This window comes from Miscanthus floridulus, chromosome 4 (assembly GCF_019320115.1).
Source record: "Miscanthus floridulus cultivar M001 chromosome 4, ASM1932011v1, whole genome shotgun sequence".
Lineage (NCBI taxonomy): Eukaryota > Viridiplantae > Streptophyta > Magnoliopsida > Poales > Poaceae > Miscanthus > Miscanthus floridulus.
Genome location: NC_089583.1, coordinates 109,951,856 through 109,972,100, shown reverse-complemented (window position 1 = coordinate 109,972,100; position 20,245 = coordinate 109,951,856). Strand labels below are relative to the sequence as shown.

Here is a 20,245-nt window from a genome sequence, read left to right as displayed (position 1 = left end):
CCTACTTTTCAGCCGGCCTGTGCTGTGCGTTGCCGTCTCTCTCACTCATTCATTCACGTTGTGCTGAAAAAGAGGAAATTGACCGTGACAACTACCCTACATCAAAGCCGTGTGTTGCCAATAAATCCTGCAGTCACGATCGCTCCACAGTCGATAATCGACGCCATAGAAAATCTACCGACAAAATTGAACAGGGACGATTCCGCGAATAAAATAACGTATTTTGCCAAGCAAGCAGTTACACGCATGTGCCTTGTGATGAACTGATGACACTAGCCGCAGTATAATACTGTACTCCATAATAATGAACTGATGACAACCGATAAATAAATACTCAAAATTACAGCGCCAGTTTAACTACCCTGACGTGAGCTCAGCCGATCCGGCGATCAACGGAGTCCGCATCCATACCCTGGATTTATTTATCACATCCAGCCAAAAAAAAAAAAGATTTCCAGGGGGGGCCTTTTGGTACTCGCACGTTGCACATTCGCACGGCCCCGCGCGCCACCCGCACCGGCCGGTGCCCGATCGCCCGCTTCACCTTTTGCCCGCCCGCCCGCCCGCCCGTACGCTGGTGCCACAGCTCGTCCCGGTGGGCCAGCGATCCGCAGAGGATCCGGCCGGGGACCCGCAAGGCCTACGACCACGTGCCCCCTTGTCAAGATCCGGTGCTCACGTGAGTGGCGTGTGGTCCCGTGCCCGCCCCCACCACGCCCCTGCCCCCACACGCTTTTCCCACCGCCAAACGAACCCGCCCCCCGCGCCCGGCCCCACCGGCTGGAAGAAAACAGCAAGGGATTGACACGAGGGCCGGGCCCCGCGTGTCACTGGCCCCCCGCCAACAGGGAAAGGCGCCCGGGCGCGAGACGAGCCCGGCTTTTCCTCTCTCCTTTTTCCATTCTCCGTCCTCCGCGCCGTGGAGCCAGCTAGAGAAAAAAAAAAACAAACAAACCATGAGAAATAATAAAAATTTCCGGCTTATCCTCTGGGAGGGCCCACCACATCCGCACCGCACACCCTCTTTTTGGCGGTGGTGGTGGCGGTGCACGACAGCCCATGGTGGACCGCGCCAACGCGTGCCCCGTCACGCGGGGCCCAGGGACCTCTGTTAACTCACAGTGACAACTTAAGCTAACCGCGCGATTACCGGCTGCTGGCAGCTGCTGCGAGCAGTGCAGTGCGATCCATCCAGCTCTAGCGGCCGGGCCCGCCGGGTCGTATCTGGAGCCCCGGATCTGGAGGGGCGCTGCCGCCGGGCCCGGCGCTGTGAATTTTGACCCGTCTCCGCCCTGCCTGGCTACCAAAAGCAGGCGAGCCGGCGTTGATGGGCTGCCATGCCGCGCGCTCGCTTGCCTTTATTGGCGATGCCGGGGGAGGGAGACCGGCATCCACACGTGTTCTTATCGGCCCAGCGAGGAACCCGTGGCCGTGGGGGGAAGAAGACCGCAAGGGGAACCCGCGGTTAAAAGAGAGCGCGGTGCGGCTATTAACACCAATTTATTTATTGACGGGAAATTACTGCCATTGCTCATCGGCGTGAAAAAACAATTTGATCCCTTTATCTTTTTTATTATTCATTAATTATCGGATCAGAAGCTAGTGGTCCATCCGGATTGAGATTTCGCCGCGTGAATGAACGAGTAACTTTTACTCCACCCTTGTCACTGTTTACTACTTATCATTAATCGTGAGTATTGAAATGGTGACGTCTTCACGATCTCTTTCCTGGCGGACAAGTACGAATCGCAAGTTCGCAACTGGACTACTCCACGTACCACTACTCTACAAAATTGACCGGTCTTGCTAATTAAAACAAAAAAAATTTGCATGGGTAAGGCCCTGTTTAGATCCCACCTAAAAATAAAAAATTTTCAAGATTCCCCATCACATCAAATCTTACTGCACATGCATGGAACATTAAATGTAGGTAAAAAGAATAACTAATTGCACAGTTTGCCTGTAATTGACGAGACGAATCTTTTAAGCCTAAATAGTCCATAATTAAACAATTTTTGCAAACTACAAACAAAAGTACTACAGTAACCAAAGACAAAAATTTTCGGAAGTAAACGCGCCCTAAATAAATACGCACTCCATATTTTATTCGGGGTAGGCGAGTGGAGCGGTGAAGGTTGGTAGCTAGTGTGCTCTCCGCGTGACGTCAGCCGCGCTGCCACGCGGCGCCCACGAGCAGAACAATAAACAAAAGCGGGGCAAGGACGCGGGTCCCGCGCTCCGTCCCTCGGCCCCACCGCCACTGCCTGCCTAAAGACTTTCCTTCGCTTTTAACCCACCACCCCCGCAGCAACCGGTGCGAGGGCGCGCCACGTCAGCATCGTGGGGGTAAAACAGCCGCGCAGTGTCCAGATCAGGTCCATTCCGCGCGAGTGGGCCCCGCCAAAAGCGGACAACCCATCTATTTAAAATAATTTTCCTCATTACCTAGCTGGTTAATAATTTTTTATAATATATATATATATATATAATTGAATTAATTGGCTAATGGCGCCTTCTGCCTCGGCCCGTCCCCCACCCACTTCCTACTGCCGGTGGACGCTTAGATTTTTCCAGGCCATCCGAAACCGCCACGTGTCGGTTGCGGCCCATGTTTGAGCCGTAACGGCAGAGGAAGCGAGGGGGAGATTTACGGCGAGAGGAAAACACTTTGCTGGCTCGGCGAACAGGCCGTTTATTGCGCGTCGGGGGTGGGCCTGTCTGTCAGGATCCGATGGTGGCGGGGCGCGCCACGGTGGCGCCGCGACTCTGGGGCCGTCGGATGCGGGATCGCTGGGAGCGCGGATCTGGGCCGTCCGATCCGGGCGTGCGCAGCGACAAAAAGAAGATGAGGTGAGGCGGGCGCCTAGAAAGGGAACCCGACGGGGAGGGAAGCGGCCAGACGACGCCCAGACCAAGAGAGAGAAGGGGGCAGCGGCACGCAGCCGGAAAGAGAGGCGGGCGTGGTGGAGAAGGGCAGGGCGGAGCCTTGCACCGCAGAGGAGAAGAGAAGCGAGGGGAGCGCCAAGTAGTAGTAGAAGAGCAGAGAGAGGGAGGGAGGAAGAGCGACGAGAGCCGAGGAGCTCTCCTCCGCCCGCCTAATCCTTGGCCGTGGCTGCTAGATTCGCGAGGATTCGCCTAATCCTCCGCCCGCCTAATCCTTGGCTCGCCGGATCTACGGGGCGGCGGCTGTGCTCGTCGGAATCCGGCAAGGCGGCGGTGATTTGCCGGGGATCGGCGCCGCATGTCTCAGATCTGAGATGGACAGGATCCGGGACGGCAGGAGGGGCGGCGTGTCCGTCGGAGGCGGGCCGCCGCCTCCGAGGAGGCGCCTCAGGAGCAACGGCGGAGGCGGCGGAGGCGGGGGCCCCAGGGACTCGCCGCGCTCCGAGCGGCGGCGCGGCGAGCGCCTCATGCTTAACGGCGGGGGCGGTGGCGCCAGCCGGGACGACGGCGACGACACCTCCGACGAGAGCCTCGCCGACGACGACGACGACGCGGAGGAGGAGCTCGCGCCGCGGTACCAGCAGCAGCGGCGGTCACCGAGCACGGCGCCGCCGCCGCCCTCGCCGCCGCAGCCCACCGGTGGCCACCACCACAGCAGTAGTAGCAGCGGCGGCGGCGGTGGAGGTTACCACAACCACCACCACGGACAGCAGCACCAGATGCAGCGGAAGGGCGGCGGCTCCAATCCGAAGTGCCCCATCGTGGTCAAGGCCGTAGACGAAATGATTGGCGTGCCTGTCCCGCGGAAAGCCCGCTCCGGTAGGCGCTCGTACCATCGTCAAAGAGCGGATTTTTGGGCCTCCCCGGCGGTTTCATCCGCATGGCTGACGATAACCTTGCTTCTGCTTTTGCGCTCTTGGCAGCTTCAACGAAACGCTCTTCCCACGAGTGGCCTGTCCCCGGCGGTGGAACCAGTGGAGGCAGCGCCGGCGCAGGAGACGGCTCGCAGATCCAACGGCCTTCGTCACGGCCGATCTCTCCGGCGTCGGCCTCAACTACCGCCCCTGCTCGGAAGAAGCTTGTGCGTTTCTGAGCCCTCCGGTCCTCATCTTCCTTCTATATTTCCTCAGTTCTCGCTCGTGTTTGCTAATTTTCTCTCTTTGGCTTTGCCTCTCAGAAACCACTTGGCGGTGGGAGCAGCGGTGGTCCGGGGCCAGCGCCGAAGCAGCGACCGTCGCCGTCCCCAGCGCCTTCAACAACCCCGCCACAACTGCCGCCGCCGAAGATTTCGAAGTCGCCATCTTTCATCCAAGAGGAGATCGAGGTTGCCGAGGTGCTGTTCGGGCTCACCAGGCAGTTCCCGTGCCTTCCCCCCAAGCAGGAGAGCAACCACAAGCTCGAGCCCAGAGATGCGCCAGAGGCCAAGTCCGGGAACTCTTCGCCAGCCCCCTCGTCTTCTGGCGCCCGACCGTCAGATTCCACCTCCCTTTCCACTATAGGTGCGTAGCTTTTTCCGTTGGTGGTTTTGCCTTCGTTTTCCACTCCCTGTTTTGCCAATTTTGTTTTTTCGGATCTAATCGGCTCCCCCGCTGGATGTTGCAGCGCCAAAGAGGAAGAGGCCACGGCTGGTAAAGTACGACGAAGATAGCCGCCCGGCGAGCCCAGCGAAGCCAGAGTTGGCGGAGCCGTCCTCAAAGCCGGAGCCACCTCCTGTGGCTAGATCAGAAGCAAAGACGGCAACGTCGGTAGCAGCAGAAAGTGGCACCAGCACCGCCCCTGCGGCTGCTGCCCAACATGAGACTTCACGAGAGCCAGAGAAGACGGAGGATCGTGGTAGAAACAGAGACTCGGAGCTACGGCCAAGCGAATCAGATCGGCGAGATCACAGGCTGGAGAGCCAAGCCGAGCCGCCGGCGCCTTCAGTCAAGCCGGATGCTGAAGCAAAGCCGGTGGGTTCCGAGGCGAGGAACGGCGAAGCTACTGCCACGACAAAGATGTGGGCTACTTTGAATTTTATATTATTGATGTTGCGATATCCATTATTGTTTTTGGATTGTGCCGATCTGATTAGTATATTCACAATTTGTGTGAACGATCTTTTTTTTCCCAGTGAGCTGGCATCGGATGGCGCTCGGCAGGACAAGAAGTTCTCCATTGATCTCATGGTGGGTATATGATGCTTTCTTGTCTACGTGAGTGTGGTTGAATTGGTCTTGCGGAATTTTGTGGGCAAAGAGTGAAAGCGACAATTTTTGCCGCAATTGCGCTTGGTGTTTTGTTATCTTTTGGCTTCTTTTTCTGACTTTCCTTTGCTTATCTTTTTATTTTTTTGGTTCCAGGCTCCCCCTCCTGGGAAGCTATCTGATGATATAGATGGCTCCTCCGACCCAGATGCAGATAAGAAGGGATTGGATTCTGAGATGGACATGGTGAGGACTTCGGTTTCACCAATTCTTTTGATTGCATCATCAGCTGGAGCATTGGATATTGGATTCTGATTGATCTTTTTCTACTTTTCTTTGGGTTTCATTTTAGTTTGGGAGAGGAAATTCGGAAAAGAAGGATGGTGAAAGGACTCGGAGAGGGCTGGATATTGATTTGGAGGACCAGAAGGTCCAAAGAATTCCAGCCGATGAGTTCGTGCCCAAAAAGCTCACGCTGCAGTTGGATTTGGAGAAGCCCAGTCTTCGTGATGAAAAATCACCATCAGAGCGACGGCAGCCGCAGCCTCAGCCACAACAATTGCAGCAGCAGAAGCCCTCAAAGGCTGAGATAAAGCACGAGAAATCAGGTAAGTGTTTTGCTGTGTTTATTTGCATTTGATCCTTGGTTTTGCCTTTTAGTGAAGATGTTTGTTTTCATTTTTGTAATCTGGATTTTCTTTTGTTGCAGCTATGCCTGCTGTTACACCTCCTATGCCTATACCTGTTGGAGGCTGGCTTGGGAATTTCCCACCGTTTGGGTGAGTTCCTTTAGCTGCTGGATTCGTAATGTGCACTCCTGTTCAGTGGGTTCGTTTCTGAAGCTGCGGTTTTGTGTCTTGGCAGTTACCTTAGTCCAGTCCCAGGCCTATCAGCAGCTGGTCTTCATCATCCCATGGACGTGAAGCCAGGGTCTTCTAGTGGATTACAGGTATGTATTGTCTCAGCAACGCTGTGGTCCCCCCCCCCCCCCCCCCCCCCCCCTCTCTTGAAATCTTACAGTCTTCTATATTGCAGCATGCTGCATTGCTTCCACCGCCTACGCGCTCAAAGAGATGTGCTACACATTGCTACATTGCACAATTTATCCAGCACCAGCAGCGAGTTGCAAAGATGAACTCTTTCTGGCCGCCAGCGGCTGCAGCGGCAGCCGCCGCCGCCGCCGCCAATAGATCGGGGCCATTCTTTGGTGCAAGGCCATTCGGCATGGGTGTTGTGCCACCGACGGATGCCGCCTCTATGCTTGTGAACCCAATGCAGGGAAGCTACCCTGTTAGGGCCCACACCCCAATGCAAGAAGCAAAGGCTCCTATGGCTACATCACCATTTCAGGGGAGTCTCTCGAAGGATAAAGCACTAGGCAATGCTGCTGGTGCTGAATCAAGCCAGAGGAAACAACCACCTGCTCATGAAACACAGCAGTCCACTCCCATGCCAAACATGCTGGTACGTGCATGCAGGAAATCTTACTATCCTTTCTTTTTAACTGAAAATTTCTGTTGGATTTTTTCTTACAAGATGTTTCCCCCCTTTAGCAGCAAGCCCCGGCATTTATCTTTCCGTTCAATCAGCAACATGCTATGGTGGCAGCTGCAAATGCTGCCAATCGAGCAGGGGATGCAAAATCATCTGGAGCCAGCAATGCAATGCCGCCATCTGCCAGCGCTCACACTTTGGCAGCAAACTCTGGTGCTGTGGCCATGAACTTGAGCTTTGCCAACTTGCAACCGGCTGATGCCCAGTTCTTGGCAATCTTACAGAATGGATACCCGTTCCAGGTTGCTGCCCATCCTGGAGGGCCTCCATATCGAGGCATGGCACCACCAGGCCCAGCTGTTCCATTCTTCAATGGGCATGTGTACTCCTCTCCTATGCTGCACCCATCACAGCAGCAAGGCGCGCAACCACAAAGTCATCAGAAGACCCAAATGCCAAACTTGCCCAGTTCATCACAGAAGCATCAGCCACAACAGTCCCAAGGGCTATTGGGATATGCACCAAATGCTAATGCAGCAGCAGCTGCTGCTAGTAATTTGCAGAATTATTCAAGTGGCAATCAGCGCCCTGTCCTGCTACCTGGCCTTATGCACCGACAGGAGAGCGACAAAACTGGACAAGATGGTCCGTCGAGTGATGACAAGCCATCTCACTCTCAGAAGAGCGGGTATGAACACAATTTTGCTGTTCCAGTCCATCTACCGAATTTTGCAATGATGACAGCTGCTCAACCTGCTGGCAGTCAGAGTGAGAAGAAGTCAAGTGATCACCATCACCACCAGCAGCAGCAGCAGCCACATGTCAGTCGAGGCCAGGGTGTGAGGATTGATCTTGCGTCTTCTCAACCTTTTGTGATGCCCTTTGGCTCCATTGGTCCTCCTGGATCAACCCCAACTGGTCTCGACTTTTCAGCATTGGCGCAGAACCATGCAGTTTTCCAGAGCCATCAAGAAGCAGCACGGCATGGTTATCCTCAACTTAATTTTGCTGCAGCTCAATCTATGCAATCCATGCAGCACAAGCCCCAGCATGGAGAAACAAAATCTGTTGCTGGGGATTCATCGTCAACACTCATTGCTGGAGACAGTGAGAGAAAGAAATCAACTTCTACAAAGTATCCCGGTGATTCACAGCAGCATTCGCTGTCCTTCACCAGGACTGAGAGCAAGAATTATGTGCCTCCTTTCCTTAGTGGCAGTACAAATGAAAGTTCGTCCCGCACCCTGAGCCTTATTGGAACAGAATCTTCAAATGCATTTATGGGAAGCAAACCCACAAATTCCACCACCCCTGCCTCTACACCAGCTGCAGCTTCATCCAGCATTTCTCAGCAGCAGCAGCAGCACCAGCATTTCCTTCAGATGCAAGTGCAACATAAGCATCAGCAGCATCAGCACCACCATATGAATCGGCCCAGATCTGCTGCACCAAGTACACAAAATAGTACAGGTCGGTACCCGGACGGTCTGAGCATGGCAAGTTTTCAGAATATGATGTACCCATCAAGTGCTGCCCAAGGGGGAGTTCAATCCCCCCAGTTGAAGGCATCCTCAGGGAGGGGGACACCTTCATCTACTGCTACGACCCCCCCTGCTGCTCCACCCCCTAATTTGATTGTGATGAAGAACAGTAGTCTCCACCAGCAACAAGCAAAAGTTCCTATGCAGGCTCTTTCTACTCCCGGTCACCAACCCCAGAGTTCTTTAAGCATGAATTCATCAAAGATGGGGCCTTCTGTAACTAACCTTTCTACTGGAGGAGGGGATCTATCTCGATCTTCGAATGCCCCTGTTGCTTCTGGTTCACCATCCAATTCGGTGTCCAAAAGTACTGGTGGCAGCCCACCTGCCACGGGAAATGCAAAGGGTGTTCAGCAGCCTGTCCAGTTGCCATCACCGCAGCAGCAGTCATCCAAGAACCCTGCATCGACGTCTGGCACCAAGTCTACTACGAATCATTTCAGTATGGCTATGCCATCTATCCTTGGCCAACAGCCTAATGCATCACCTGGTTCTAATCCGGGGAGCAAGCAGCAGTCACATATGCCACCATCATCAATGAAACAGCCGCCGTTCCAGCAAGGCCATTTCTTCATATCCAACACTTATGCTCCTCAGGCTCCAGGAGCCGGTGGTGCTGCTGCCCTAGGCCTCTACCAGAAGCGACCAGGCGACAAGACGCAGCAGCAGGCACCACACCAGCAGAACACCTTGTCAGGTTTGTCTTCAATCCCTTCCCACTCCTGTGTTTCTGTGAACCCCGCTGACCTAGGGAACTCTTGCAGCTGCCGCCGGCAATAACATGAAAGCGCTTCATCCTTCATCCGGTGGATTTATGCATCTTGCAGCGGCAACCCAGTCTGCAGGTGGCGGGCCACACACCCACATGTCCGCGGCACAATTGACTTTCGGGACAATGCCAATGCCTTTAAAACCCTCAAGTGACCAGAAGCCTGCTGCTGGTACTTGACTTGCTACCGAATCATTTAAACACAGAGTTCAGTTCTTTTAGCTTACAGAGTAAGTTGCCTTGTTTTTAACAGGAAAATAAACAATCCAGATGACCATGCATAGGAGTGGTAATCTGAACAGGTGAGCTAACTGCTTATTCAGCGGAAGCCCAAATGGCAGCTAAACCTCTCCGGTTCTTTAGAAGAGAAGCAATCCACAGCAACAGCGGCATCTCGAAGAACCTGCTTGTCTGCTGTATTGATCAAGAAGGAAGGCGCTGTGCACCAGTTCCATCGGAGCAGAAGCCTTGCTAACCTAAAAGAGTATTCGGATTTTGGAATGGTTGATGGGAGTGATACTTTTGTGTAGTTGGGCTGGCTATCCTCCCATGGGGTTAAAGGCCGGGGGACTGGAGGATGTGCATAGAATCTGTCTCTCAGCCCGTTTTTTTATGGATGGATGCCCAAGGCTGGTTTCTCTCTTTTCTTGTAGCTTTGCTATTTCCTTTTTTTTTTGGTTCTCAGCTTTAACTGGAGGAGGAAGGATTCAATTAGAATGCAGATCAGGTAACTTTGTTATGCAGTTGGTGCTCCCGTTATACACTGTCTGTCGATACACTCTGCTTGGATTGTTTAGCAACTAGACGAGGAGCAAAATATCTATCCCAAGTAGAATAGGATCCAGCCATGATTGGTGGGGGTGGCATGGAGTGACCTGCTTCTGGGTTGGTTGTTGTAAGTAGCTTTGGGGGAAAGGAAATGAATGAATGAAAATGACTAATTATGGATGCTGTACCTCTGGCCTGTGAGAAGTTTTATTCGCCTCTCTGTGATGACTGTGCAGCCCTCGTCCGAAAGTGGGGGCAGTGCATGTGGGAGTAGCAGCACCAGCATCTGTTTCGATTTCTGTGGATGGGCAAGGCGCCGTGCTCCATATCATGGGGATAGAAAGATATGTGTGTGTTGAAGCTGTAGGTGAACACACGTGCCTGTGCCCATCGCCGTTCGACGGGCAAGGTTGAAAAGTATGTTGGAGTTAGGAGCACTATCAAGCACAGGCAAGTTTTGTTGTAAAAAAAATAAAAATAAAAAAGCACAGGCAAGTTTTGTTTGGTCTTTTGACGCTTTCCCTGTCCCAAGTGGTGCTCCTCCTCGGCAGCCAGCTTGGGTTTTGGTGGTGGCGACATGTGACTGAATTCGCTGCAGGATCGATCGTTGTCCAACACAGGCCAGGCCAGCGGGTAGAGAAGCTGCTTTTACTACCTGGCGAGCAAGGCGGGCAGGTAGGTCATCGCGAAATCTTGTAAGCGGACAGGCATTGGCCCGGTGGTCCTTGTCGATCGCGGAGATAATTGCCGTGGAATGGATGGATTGGGAGGGGAGAGATGGCAGCGTTTCTTGGTCCCTTCTAGCAGGCGTGCGTGTAATAAAAATGGGCGGCGTCGCGAGGAGCTGCTGCTCCACGTCACCATGTGAGGATGTGGCTGCTGTGCCTCCCGGACGCTGTCGATGCCGTGGCAAAGGGAGTGATGATGGATGTTCCCTGCAAGTTACTACAGATTCTGCCCAACGTCGACGTGCGCCCGCTAATCATCGTCGGTTTGGCTTTCGCACGAGTAAGGGGGTTCCTACATTTGCTTTCCAAGGAAACCTAGCGGCCCTAACTTGTTAGAGAAACCTATGAAATGGCTTCATAGTGTACCCTGCCTGCTCACCTTGGCAGTGACATGGGAGTAATTAACCCGGACATATGGGGAATCACGACTCGTGGTGAATGTGCCTCACCTCTGCAGAGGGTAACAAACTGTTATAACAGCCATGCTCACGGTCACGAGCGGCCCAGAAAACTCACAGAATAACTGGATACTTGTTGATGATTAATTGAGTTGTTCTATGATGTTATATGAGACACTTGACCTTGATATCTGTTCATATGGGGTTAAATGGGAGCTTAAGCATAATTTGTTAATACCTGAGAATAAAAGTTTAACTTACTAAAAATGCTAACTGCAGTAAAACCAGAGTCAACCTTTTTGAGCTTCATAACCCCATGTTAGCTTGTTAAGTACGGGATGTACTTACGCTTGTTTATTTTCTTTATTTGGATAAAAATCCCGGATGGGTAACAGATGACAACGGGTATGAGGAATTCCCGAAGGATTTTTAGGCTTGTGGTCAACTAGTTGACCTTCCCTGTGATGAAGCCCCATGAGAGAGTTACCTTTTAATTTCCGCTGTGATGTATAAGACTAAGTTTTATTATAACTCTGATGTATGAGACACCGTGATGATACTTTATGTAATTTATCAACTTGTGTGTGTGATTGATTCCTGGGCACACACGAGTTTTGTGCATTCAATTTTATCCTTAAAATTGGGTGTGACAAAAAGTCAATCTAGAAAACAATTTAAAAAAAACACAAAACTATTTATCTATAAAAGCCAGAACAACCAACAATTTAGAATGAATGGAGTACTTGTATTCTTATATAAGTTAATATAAAAACAGTTTTGACTTGGCCAAAAGAGCTCTATTTTGAATACAGATAAGCCTGAGTTGAATTTAGTTCTATCCGGAATTAGGTAGTCTAATGCCGAGTAAAAAAGTGGGAGAGTAGAGACAGTTAGGCTGGTCCAAACTTTCAAAAAGTAAGATTCCGTGAGATAATCATCAAGATTTAATACTTCAACCTCATTTCCCAGGTTTGAAGCAACGAGCCAATGAGCATCATCGTCGTAATCATTGCTCCATTAGCGAATCTCGTGGACGTTCATTTTCCATCAGTCACCTGTTCGCTTGTTGTCCTAGCCAGGCTTATTTAACTAGTCAACAGTGCTTTTCTCTTACAAAAAATCAGCACCATCCAACCCAAATCAGTCCAGATACCAACCAGCGAATAGGCCGAGTATCTTGTACTCCTTTCTATTATTGATCTTTCACTTATTTCACAAAATATTTATTTCTACGAACTGAAAAGTAAATCACATAATGAGATAAGCAACAATTGAAAAGTTTATGTAAGTGAAGACTAAAGAGAATACATTACAAGAGAACCAAATGTATCATATGGTGTTGAGTAGTTGCCACTACTCCTAATCGACATTGGTCATCAGAGCACACACTAAGAGCAAGTTCAGTAACTTTCTTATAGCCAAGTAAGTCAGCAATTTTGCTGATGTGAAAGATAAAAGGGAGGACGTGCAAGTAACAAGTTGGGTACGAGAGCCTAAGCAATGTGGGCCCAGATAGCAAGTGAATGTGAGGGTGAATATATATAGGAAAGGAAATGTGAAAAAGGATTAAAAGCAGTATCACATAATAATAATAATAATAACTTTTGTAGATAAAAAAAGACAACTATTGTATAGCTTAGCTCTTACAACTTGACTTATAATAAGCGCTTGGCTATGTTATTGGGCTTACGCTAAGGGTTATGCTCCCTTAAGTTACAAATGCTCAAGATCCACTAGTGAATATCCATTCTCCACCACTCTTGATCAACTTTCTTAAGAGTAAACATCATATGTGCATCAAAACGCTCTTGGCTCTAACTCTTGATCAAGTTATCGACTTGAACCCCCTTAATAGTTCAACTAAAGAAAAACGAAAGCTCTAACACTACATTTAAGTGCTTTAACACCAAGTTGCACTTAGGCCTTATTTGGTCAAGCTCCCTCTGACTCCAACTCTGTGCTACGGTACTAGAGGAGCCAGAGACGAAGGAAGCCACAAAACATGGCTTCTTCAGGCTTTTACTTCATTTTCGGGAGAGAAAAATGTCTCTTGTGAGCAGTGTTGTTATAGCTGCTAGTGCAGGAGGAGCCGGAACAAAAAAAAACTCTATCAAACATGCCCTTGTCTTTATCCTTCACAAATATCCTTGCACCATTCATTGAATCCAATCACCAGGGACCAAGAATACCAACAAGTGGCCTTTATATGACTAACCATTTGTTATATATCGTACAAAACAAAGTTAACCATATTGTCGGGTACCATAAAAAGGGGTCCCCTAAGTAACAACCAAAAAAATCGCTTAGACCCTATCAAAATCAAAGCCAAGAGACGACTATTGGCTAAACCCCGGCCTTGTCCGAGGCCACCTACTCTCCACCTCACTAGAGGCCTCGCACGAGAGGCCTCGGACGACCTACCGATTCTCCGATTCGCCCGAGGCCCCGCCCGGAAGGCCTCGGACGAGTTACTGATTCTTCGCCTCGCTCAAGGCCAGCTCGGCAAACAACCCCGTCGCCTCCGCCTTGACTAACTTCTCGGACAAGATGTCACGTCCGACCAGCGCGTTCAATCGCTCCCATGATATCAGCCGAACGACGGCTTGACACAGCGGAGTGGCCGACGAGACGCAAGTCACATCGAAGCCATGCCGTCCGAGATAGGACAGAGCAGGGGTTACCGGCCGCTGTGCTTAGCACTGTGCCCATGACTGACACCCATACCGCACTATGCTGCCTAACTCCAACTGCTCCGAGGACAACGCGGTGTGGGGAGTTAAGTTCGTGTCCCTGTAGCCTCGGAATCAGTGTACGGGACCAACTACTCCCTCCGGCCTCGGCAATCCACTTCAGGGTCTCGACAGCCTTGGGATTCGCGCCCGCCGAGCCCCCACGACAGTTCAGCCTCGGCACCAACTGAGCCTCGGCTCTTTACGCTGTCGACGAACAGCGACCAGGCACGTCGTCCGCCATGCCCTGCTTCAAGCTATCACTGGAGCTCCCACGTCGCACAGGATCGAGCGTGACCGGCGCGTCGCTCCAGTACATCAAGTACAAGACCGCTCCGTCGACCATGCCGCCACAGTCACAAGCTACAGGGCTCGGACATGCCGCCTCTGCTTACAGGACGCCGCGTAGCGAACACATGTATCACCCCTATCCCCCTTCAACTATAAAAGGGAGAGACCGTGGCCGTTTCTAGGGGGACGAGCTCAGGTCTACGAATACGCTCACACGGGGAGGGCTGACGAGATAGACGAACACACGCTCGACACTCTGTAACGCGCACGCTTTCCCGCTGCCTGAGATCAACATCTCAAGCAATCCACACCGCTTCACGTAGAGACCTGGGACTAGCTCCCTCTCTCACCCTGCTTGTAACCCCCTACTACAAGCACTTCGGTGCAAGGAATACAAGATCGACCTCTCAAACTGGACGTAGGGCGCCTATTGCCTGAACCAGTATAAATCTTGTGTCTCTTTGCATCACCATTTAGGATTGGGAACACGTAGTATATTTTCACTAGTTGGTTAGGAACAGCCGGTCCAAAACACCGACACATATATTCTTGTATATATAATATATATCAACCACCAAAACCTGAACTATATGGGGCCTCAAATGTGTTGAGGACGTGCATGAGACATACTATGCGTGTGGGATTTTTAGTTTAGGCTCTTACCATAATTCACCATTTATAAGAAAACAAATGTCGATGAATTTTCTTGAACCTTTTACAGTGGATTTCGCTACATGCTCACAATGGTTAGGTGGCTAGCAGCTCGTCTTGATCTCGTCCCTTGACTTCTCATCGAATGGCTTTGGATGGTTTACCGAATATGTCTCTGTGTACACTCATGCTCATTATTTAAAGTAGCATAAAGTTAGTGCTACATCTGAACTGGACACTAGTGAAGAATCCATGGTATTTCTCGGGTGCGGATCCAAGCCGTATTGAGATTTATATATTATTATACTAGTAGTAGTAGTACAGAAGAGGCCTAGTGGAATTGGCAACCATATTTTTATGTGGAATCATCGGACCATTAGGCTCTCTAGTTAAATATAAACTATGAAGTGTGCCTCCTATTTTTAAGTGACGTGATGGTACAGTACGATTTTTTTTAAGATAAAAAGAGCATACACGTATCCTTTAGCTATACACGAAATTGTTGAATATTGTATCCCTATCAATCCAATTATTATATATATAGAGAGAGGAATCACCTCCCTGATGTCTTATTGACTGATTTACTATCCAAAGAAACTGACAAAGACGGTTCTAGAGTTTAAGTATTTTATTGATCGACCCAAAGATATTATTATTTTTTTTTGTTTCATCGTTTCTGGAGGCCAAGTCAAGCCAACTTTAGCATCTTGCATTGAACTACATATATGTAACTAGCTTTCACTCATATATAGCTCGGTATGCCACTTTTCCAATAAAAACATTTAGCATGATGGGTCTAACCGTCTAAGTAAGTGCATATGCTTAAACTCATGGGCACATATGTGATAATCTCATGAGTAATCGAGGACAACATGTTTCTTAAAATCTGAAGATCTGGGACTGCTTAATTGAAAATTATAGAAAATAAACTGCCGAGATACGTACAGAACAACAAAATTTCACTTCATAGTTGTTATACTGTTTATCTTATTTCAGAAGAGAGTCGGATGGAGGTTCCATTTTTTATTGTCATACACATATATATGCTTCAATTATTGGATTTACAATTTGTTTATATAATATGGATGGAAATATATAAGTGAGAAAATAAAACGAGACAAACAAACATGGGTTGAGAAAAGAACAAACAAAGACAACTAAAAAATACAAACGGGTGAGGACACAAAAGAATGTTCTCTTTAATTTTTCGAGAAAAAGGAGCATGCTCTGTAGGGCCTGTTTGGTTTTCATAAGTCAGGTGACTTATTAAGTCAGGTGACTGAAAACCAGTGACTTATAAGTCATGCCTGTTTGGTTGTAGATGACTTATAAGCTCATTAAATGTGTGGGTCTCACGTGGAAAAAGGTGACTTATAAGTTTTAAGCAGGGGTGAACCAACTTAAAACTTATAAGCAGGGGTGACTTATAAGTTGGTGGTGTTTGACAAAATAAGTCACTTATTTCACTTTTTAACTTATAAGTATGTAACTTATTTGAAACCAAACAAACCCTAAAGTTTAATCTCCGTCAAGAGCAAACAGGAAAAGAAAAGAAAAGGCATGACGTGAATAGAGAAAAGTTCAATCTCCATCGAAAAAATGTGTATATTTGCCATTTCAGCTTGAGAGCAACAAGGAAAATCACAAAAGTCATTTTTACTCATGATCTACATCCATAAGTGCCCAACTATAACACTATGTTAGGCATGCTAAGACCTAAAAGCTTGGACATATACCCAAAGTGAAACAATGTGGGCCCAAAAGAAGACACACACATGAAAAGGGGGGGCAAGAATTGAAGTGACTAATTGAGAAGGGACAAACAAACTGCATGAGAGCATAGAAAACAAAGCCATACATGTGCATCATCGTCTTTAGTCATTGCTTAGGCCATGTGGTCAAATAATTAAGGAGTGTATGCACTGTAGTAATGTGTGGCTTTGCTCGCCCTCCTTTTCCATCTACATGTGAGTGTGTGCTAAGGTCATCACCCTATCCTAATGACATGTATATATGCGAATATATAGGACATGTTTGGTTCCACCTCTAAAATTTAGTGATCTTTAAAGTTTAGTGACCCATGTTTGATTATCCCCACTAAAGACCACTAAAGCGGATGTCTCATGTACACTTTAGTTACTTTTAGCTATCTTTTGGTGACTAAAAGCCATTAATAGGTTGTTTAGCATTTTAGTGACTGAAAGTGACTACTAAACTTTAGAAGAAACATGCCCATAGGTTGGACCCAGCGATCAAGGGAGCGTTCATGAATAAACCTGCAATGTGCAGACAAGATAATTTATCCTAGAGTATATATCCTTGTCATATGCCATGAGGTAGCTCACAGTTTTGGGTAGGTCCACAAAGCAAGGGTGCGGACCACACAAAATTGTCTAGATCCACTCGATCATGTGGATGTCGATATTTGATATCGTTTAAACTTGGTATTTCAAGCGAAAAATATCCCATCATGTTTGATGTGCTATTGTTGGTGGTTGTATATAATTCTAATAGAAAAGGTGAATAATGATGTATGAATAAATTGTGTTTGGTATACACCCCTCGTTTTTAAATATATACGATGTTTAGAACAAATTATTAGGTCATGATATCGTGTATATAAATGGACAGAGTACATGTTACTACTAACAAAAAATGAAGGAATTATCTAAAAATTTTCCTATCACATCAAGTAAATGGGATGATTATTTTAGATGGTGGGTTTTTATTCGTCAAAGAATGCAGTAGAAACATATTTATTTGCCCATGCTTTCCTAATTAACTTCTACTTCTCAAGCTTTATACTTCATCCATCCCCAAAGACAAAAAGGATTATAGGTTTTTAAGACAATTTAAGAGAGTTTTTTAAGACGGTTTGATATCATTTACCGAAACTAACTAACCAATGAAAAGAGATTTGATTTAAGATTAATCTCTGAATAAACCAATTCATAGAGTTATCATAAGTCGAACATTTCAAAATTGGATTGAATTTATATAGAAGAACACTAAGATTTATGACACCACATTAGTGTTATTAGATGCACCATTTTCATAAGAGAAATTTTACGATGGTTGAAAACACATGAACCATCCATTCGACGAGATCAAATGGTGCAAAAATAGGAGGTACCAATGTGAAAAGTACCTAGAGGTACTAAATAGGTGAGGACATTACCAAAATTAGGTGGGACAATTACTAAAATATGGGTCCAGGTTCATTGTTTATTTTTTGTTATTTTTCAGTTATGGACAAATGGTAATTTTAGCACCTTCGCTGAAATTTGTTTCGGTTATGAGGAGCTGGGCCGCCTGGTGCTTGGCGGCGGCGGCCGCGGGCACGATGAAGAGGAGGCGGCGTGGTTCGGGCCGGCGGAGTCCAAGACGGAGGACGACGACGCGGACAGGGAGCCAACTACGTTCTACATCCTCTGCTTCTCCCCCGGGTCTGACCTGTCGGCGCTGTTCGTCGGCGCCGGGCGAGGGGCCAAGGAACGGGGGTTAGTGAGCGAGCCCGCCGCGGCCGTGTTGGCCCGCGTGGACCGAGCAGGGTCGTGTGACATGTCCGCCTCGAGCGACCTGTGCAGCAGTCTCCCGTGCCGGCGAGGCTCGACTCCATGGCCTGCGCGCAGCTCACCAGCAGCGTGCGCATGTCCACCTGCTGCTGGAGAAGAAGTCAAGAAGAGGCACGACAGCTTCTTGCATGGCGACGTGGACAAGGCAATTGATCATTATACCGAACCTGTGCCCACCTGAGCAGGAGGAGCGAGCGGCTAGTGCTGCACAGCAGCTGCAAGCAGTGCCGGCTCGCGCGGCGCGAGGCCGACGCGGCGGTGAGCGACGCGACACGCGGGCTCGTCCTGGCGTGGCCGGCGAACGTTCATGTCAGGAGCCTGTGGCGCCGCGTGCAGGCATACGACATGAAGGGTACCGGGAGAGCCTCCTGGACTGTGTGGACTTCACTGGAGCATGGCTCGACGGCCGGAAACACCCTCGGAGTGCGGCGCGCGGCGCGAACCCGAAGCTGCCGTACTGCGTCGCTCGGATGATCAGCAAGCAGACTCGGTTACGAAACTACCCTCAATATTACAAATTATATTTAATAAATAATGTTTCTCAATTAGTTAGCTAAAAAATTAAAAAAAATGAAAGTACCTCGTGATACCATGATACTTTCCCAATCATTGTAAAACATCTCTTTTCATAACATGCTCATTCGGTGCTACAAATGTTTGTGCTTTTTTTCTATAAATTTAGTTAAACATAAAAAATGGTTTAAGGCGATTATATAATTCTAGAAATTTATTTATTTAGGGAGAGATGGAGTAGACTTGGAGACATACCTAAAATGCTTTGATCCCTTATATTTGAGAACCATAGACATATGAGTTTTTTTTTTTTGATAAAGACACTAAAAAAGTATCTCGTATCGGATATATATCAAGGAAAACAAAAACTAGTACAAAAGATGGACAACGTAAATACTTGTTTTGGTTAAAAAAGGAATTAGTGCAACGGCTACATCCTACTACTACATGCTTAGGTAATCAGCGAGGATTCTCCATGCCCAAAGAAACAAAATAATAATCAATGAACCCAAGAAAGGGTCCAGGCGCCTTTGGTGGCGTTCAAAAGACCATCACCGGAGGAAGTCGCCTGCACGTCAGAGCGTGAGCCATAAAACAAGTGGATCCCAATATAGAATCGCCCAGGGTGAGCGCATCAAAGGGTGCCTGCTGTCCCTTTTATATAAAATTTTAATAATACGCGGGCGCAAATAAAAAGAGAGATGGGGAGCCGATAGCAACGACTCCCACACACACAAGATGAGCAAAAAAACAGCTAGAAGTAGAAGCTGGTGGGCATAAAAAAGAAGTAGTAGAAGCTGGTGCCGGTGACTGCGTGGTGCCTGGCTGGCTGGCCTTTGCTTTCCCCCTCCCTCCCGCAGTCCCGCGTTATAAAAGCGAGGCAGTGTTGCGAGGCGCGTTTCTTGGTGCGCCTATCGTCCTTCTCCGTCCGTCAAGGCTCAGGGCTACCTAAGCTAGCGTGTCTCCTGGCCACCGGTGAAGATGAAGGAGAGTGCCCCCCGGGCCGCGTGCCTCCTGCGCTGGTTGAGAAGAAGCGAGCTGGCGGCGGCGGCGGCGGCTTGGCAGCCCCCCGGTCGGGCGTTGCGGCGCCGTCCATGGCGAGAGCGTCCACCGGCCAGCCGGGATCAATCGTGTCCGTGCCGGTGTGAGGGACTGGCGTGTGGTGTTTGTCCAACAGCAAGGTACGTTGAAGCTGCTTTTGGCCCTCCGTAGTCCGTCGTGTCTTCGACGTTGGTTGGTGGCCGTGGCACCGCACCCCGCCGTGGAGCCGCCGGTGGGCCGGGAGGCAGGCCGCCGGTGGGCGCTCAGCTCTGCCTTGCCTTGCGCCATCCATCGATCTCCGCGCCACCTTGACGGCGTGCTGGCTTGCCGTTCTGCATCCACAAGACCATCTTGACGGCGAAGGGAACCGGCCGGCCGGAGCAGTACCACGGGTTGGGTTGTCTCGGCCTTCCGTGTCAGGAGAGCACAGCAGCGACACGCAGTGCGAGGCCAGCTGCCGGTGACCTCATCACCCTCTGCCTGTTCGTCCTCTGGCTTTCTGGCTTTCCTTACCAAAAAAAAAGTGAAAGAAAAAACATGGCTTCTGGCTTCTGCACCGTGCATGTTCTTGTGGCTTCCGTCCGTCCTCTGGCACTGGCAGTTCAGTTCCACCCCCTGTAC

The 20,245-nt window shown here is 49.3% G+C and overlaps 1 protein-coding gene across 2 annotated transcripts; it reads left to right on the top strand.

Moving 5' to 3' along the window:
• Positions 1-2,730: 2,730 nt before the first annotated feature.
• LOC136550307 (protein TIME FOR COFFEE-like) lies at positions 2,731-9,878 on the top strand. 2 transcript variants are annotated; one of them, XM_066541839.1, is made up of 13 exons: positions 2,731-3,762; positions 3,867-4,024; positions 4,121-4,442; positions 4,546-4,939; positions 5,054-5,108; positions 5,283-5,372; positions 5,479-5,734; positions 5,836-5,905; positions 5,991-6,075; positions 6,162-6,590; positions 6,680-8,858; positions 8,926-9,102; positions 9,184-9,878. In XM_066541839.1, the coding sequence occupies exons 1-13, from the start codon at positions 3,258-3,260 to the stop codon at positions 9,189-9,191; spliced, it is 4,728 nt and encodes a 1,575-aa protein (XP_066397936.1). In that variant the 5' UTR covers positions 2,731-3,257; the 3' UTR covers positions 9,192-9,878. The 2 variants fall into 2 exon arrangements, with proteins under 2 accessions (XP_066397936.1, XP_066397937.1); XM_066541840.1 differs by having other exon boundaries at positions 2,732-3,762; positions 6,683-8,858.
• Positions 9,879-20,245: the final 10,367 nt, after the last annotated feature.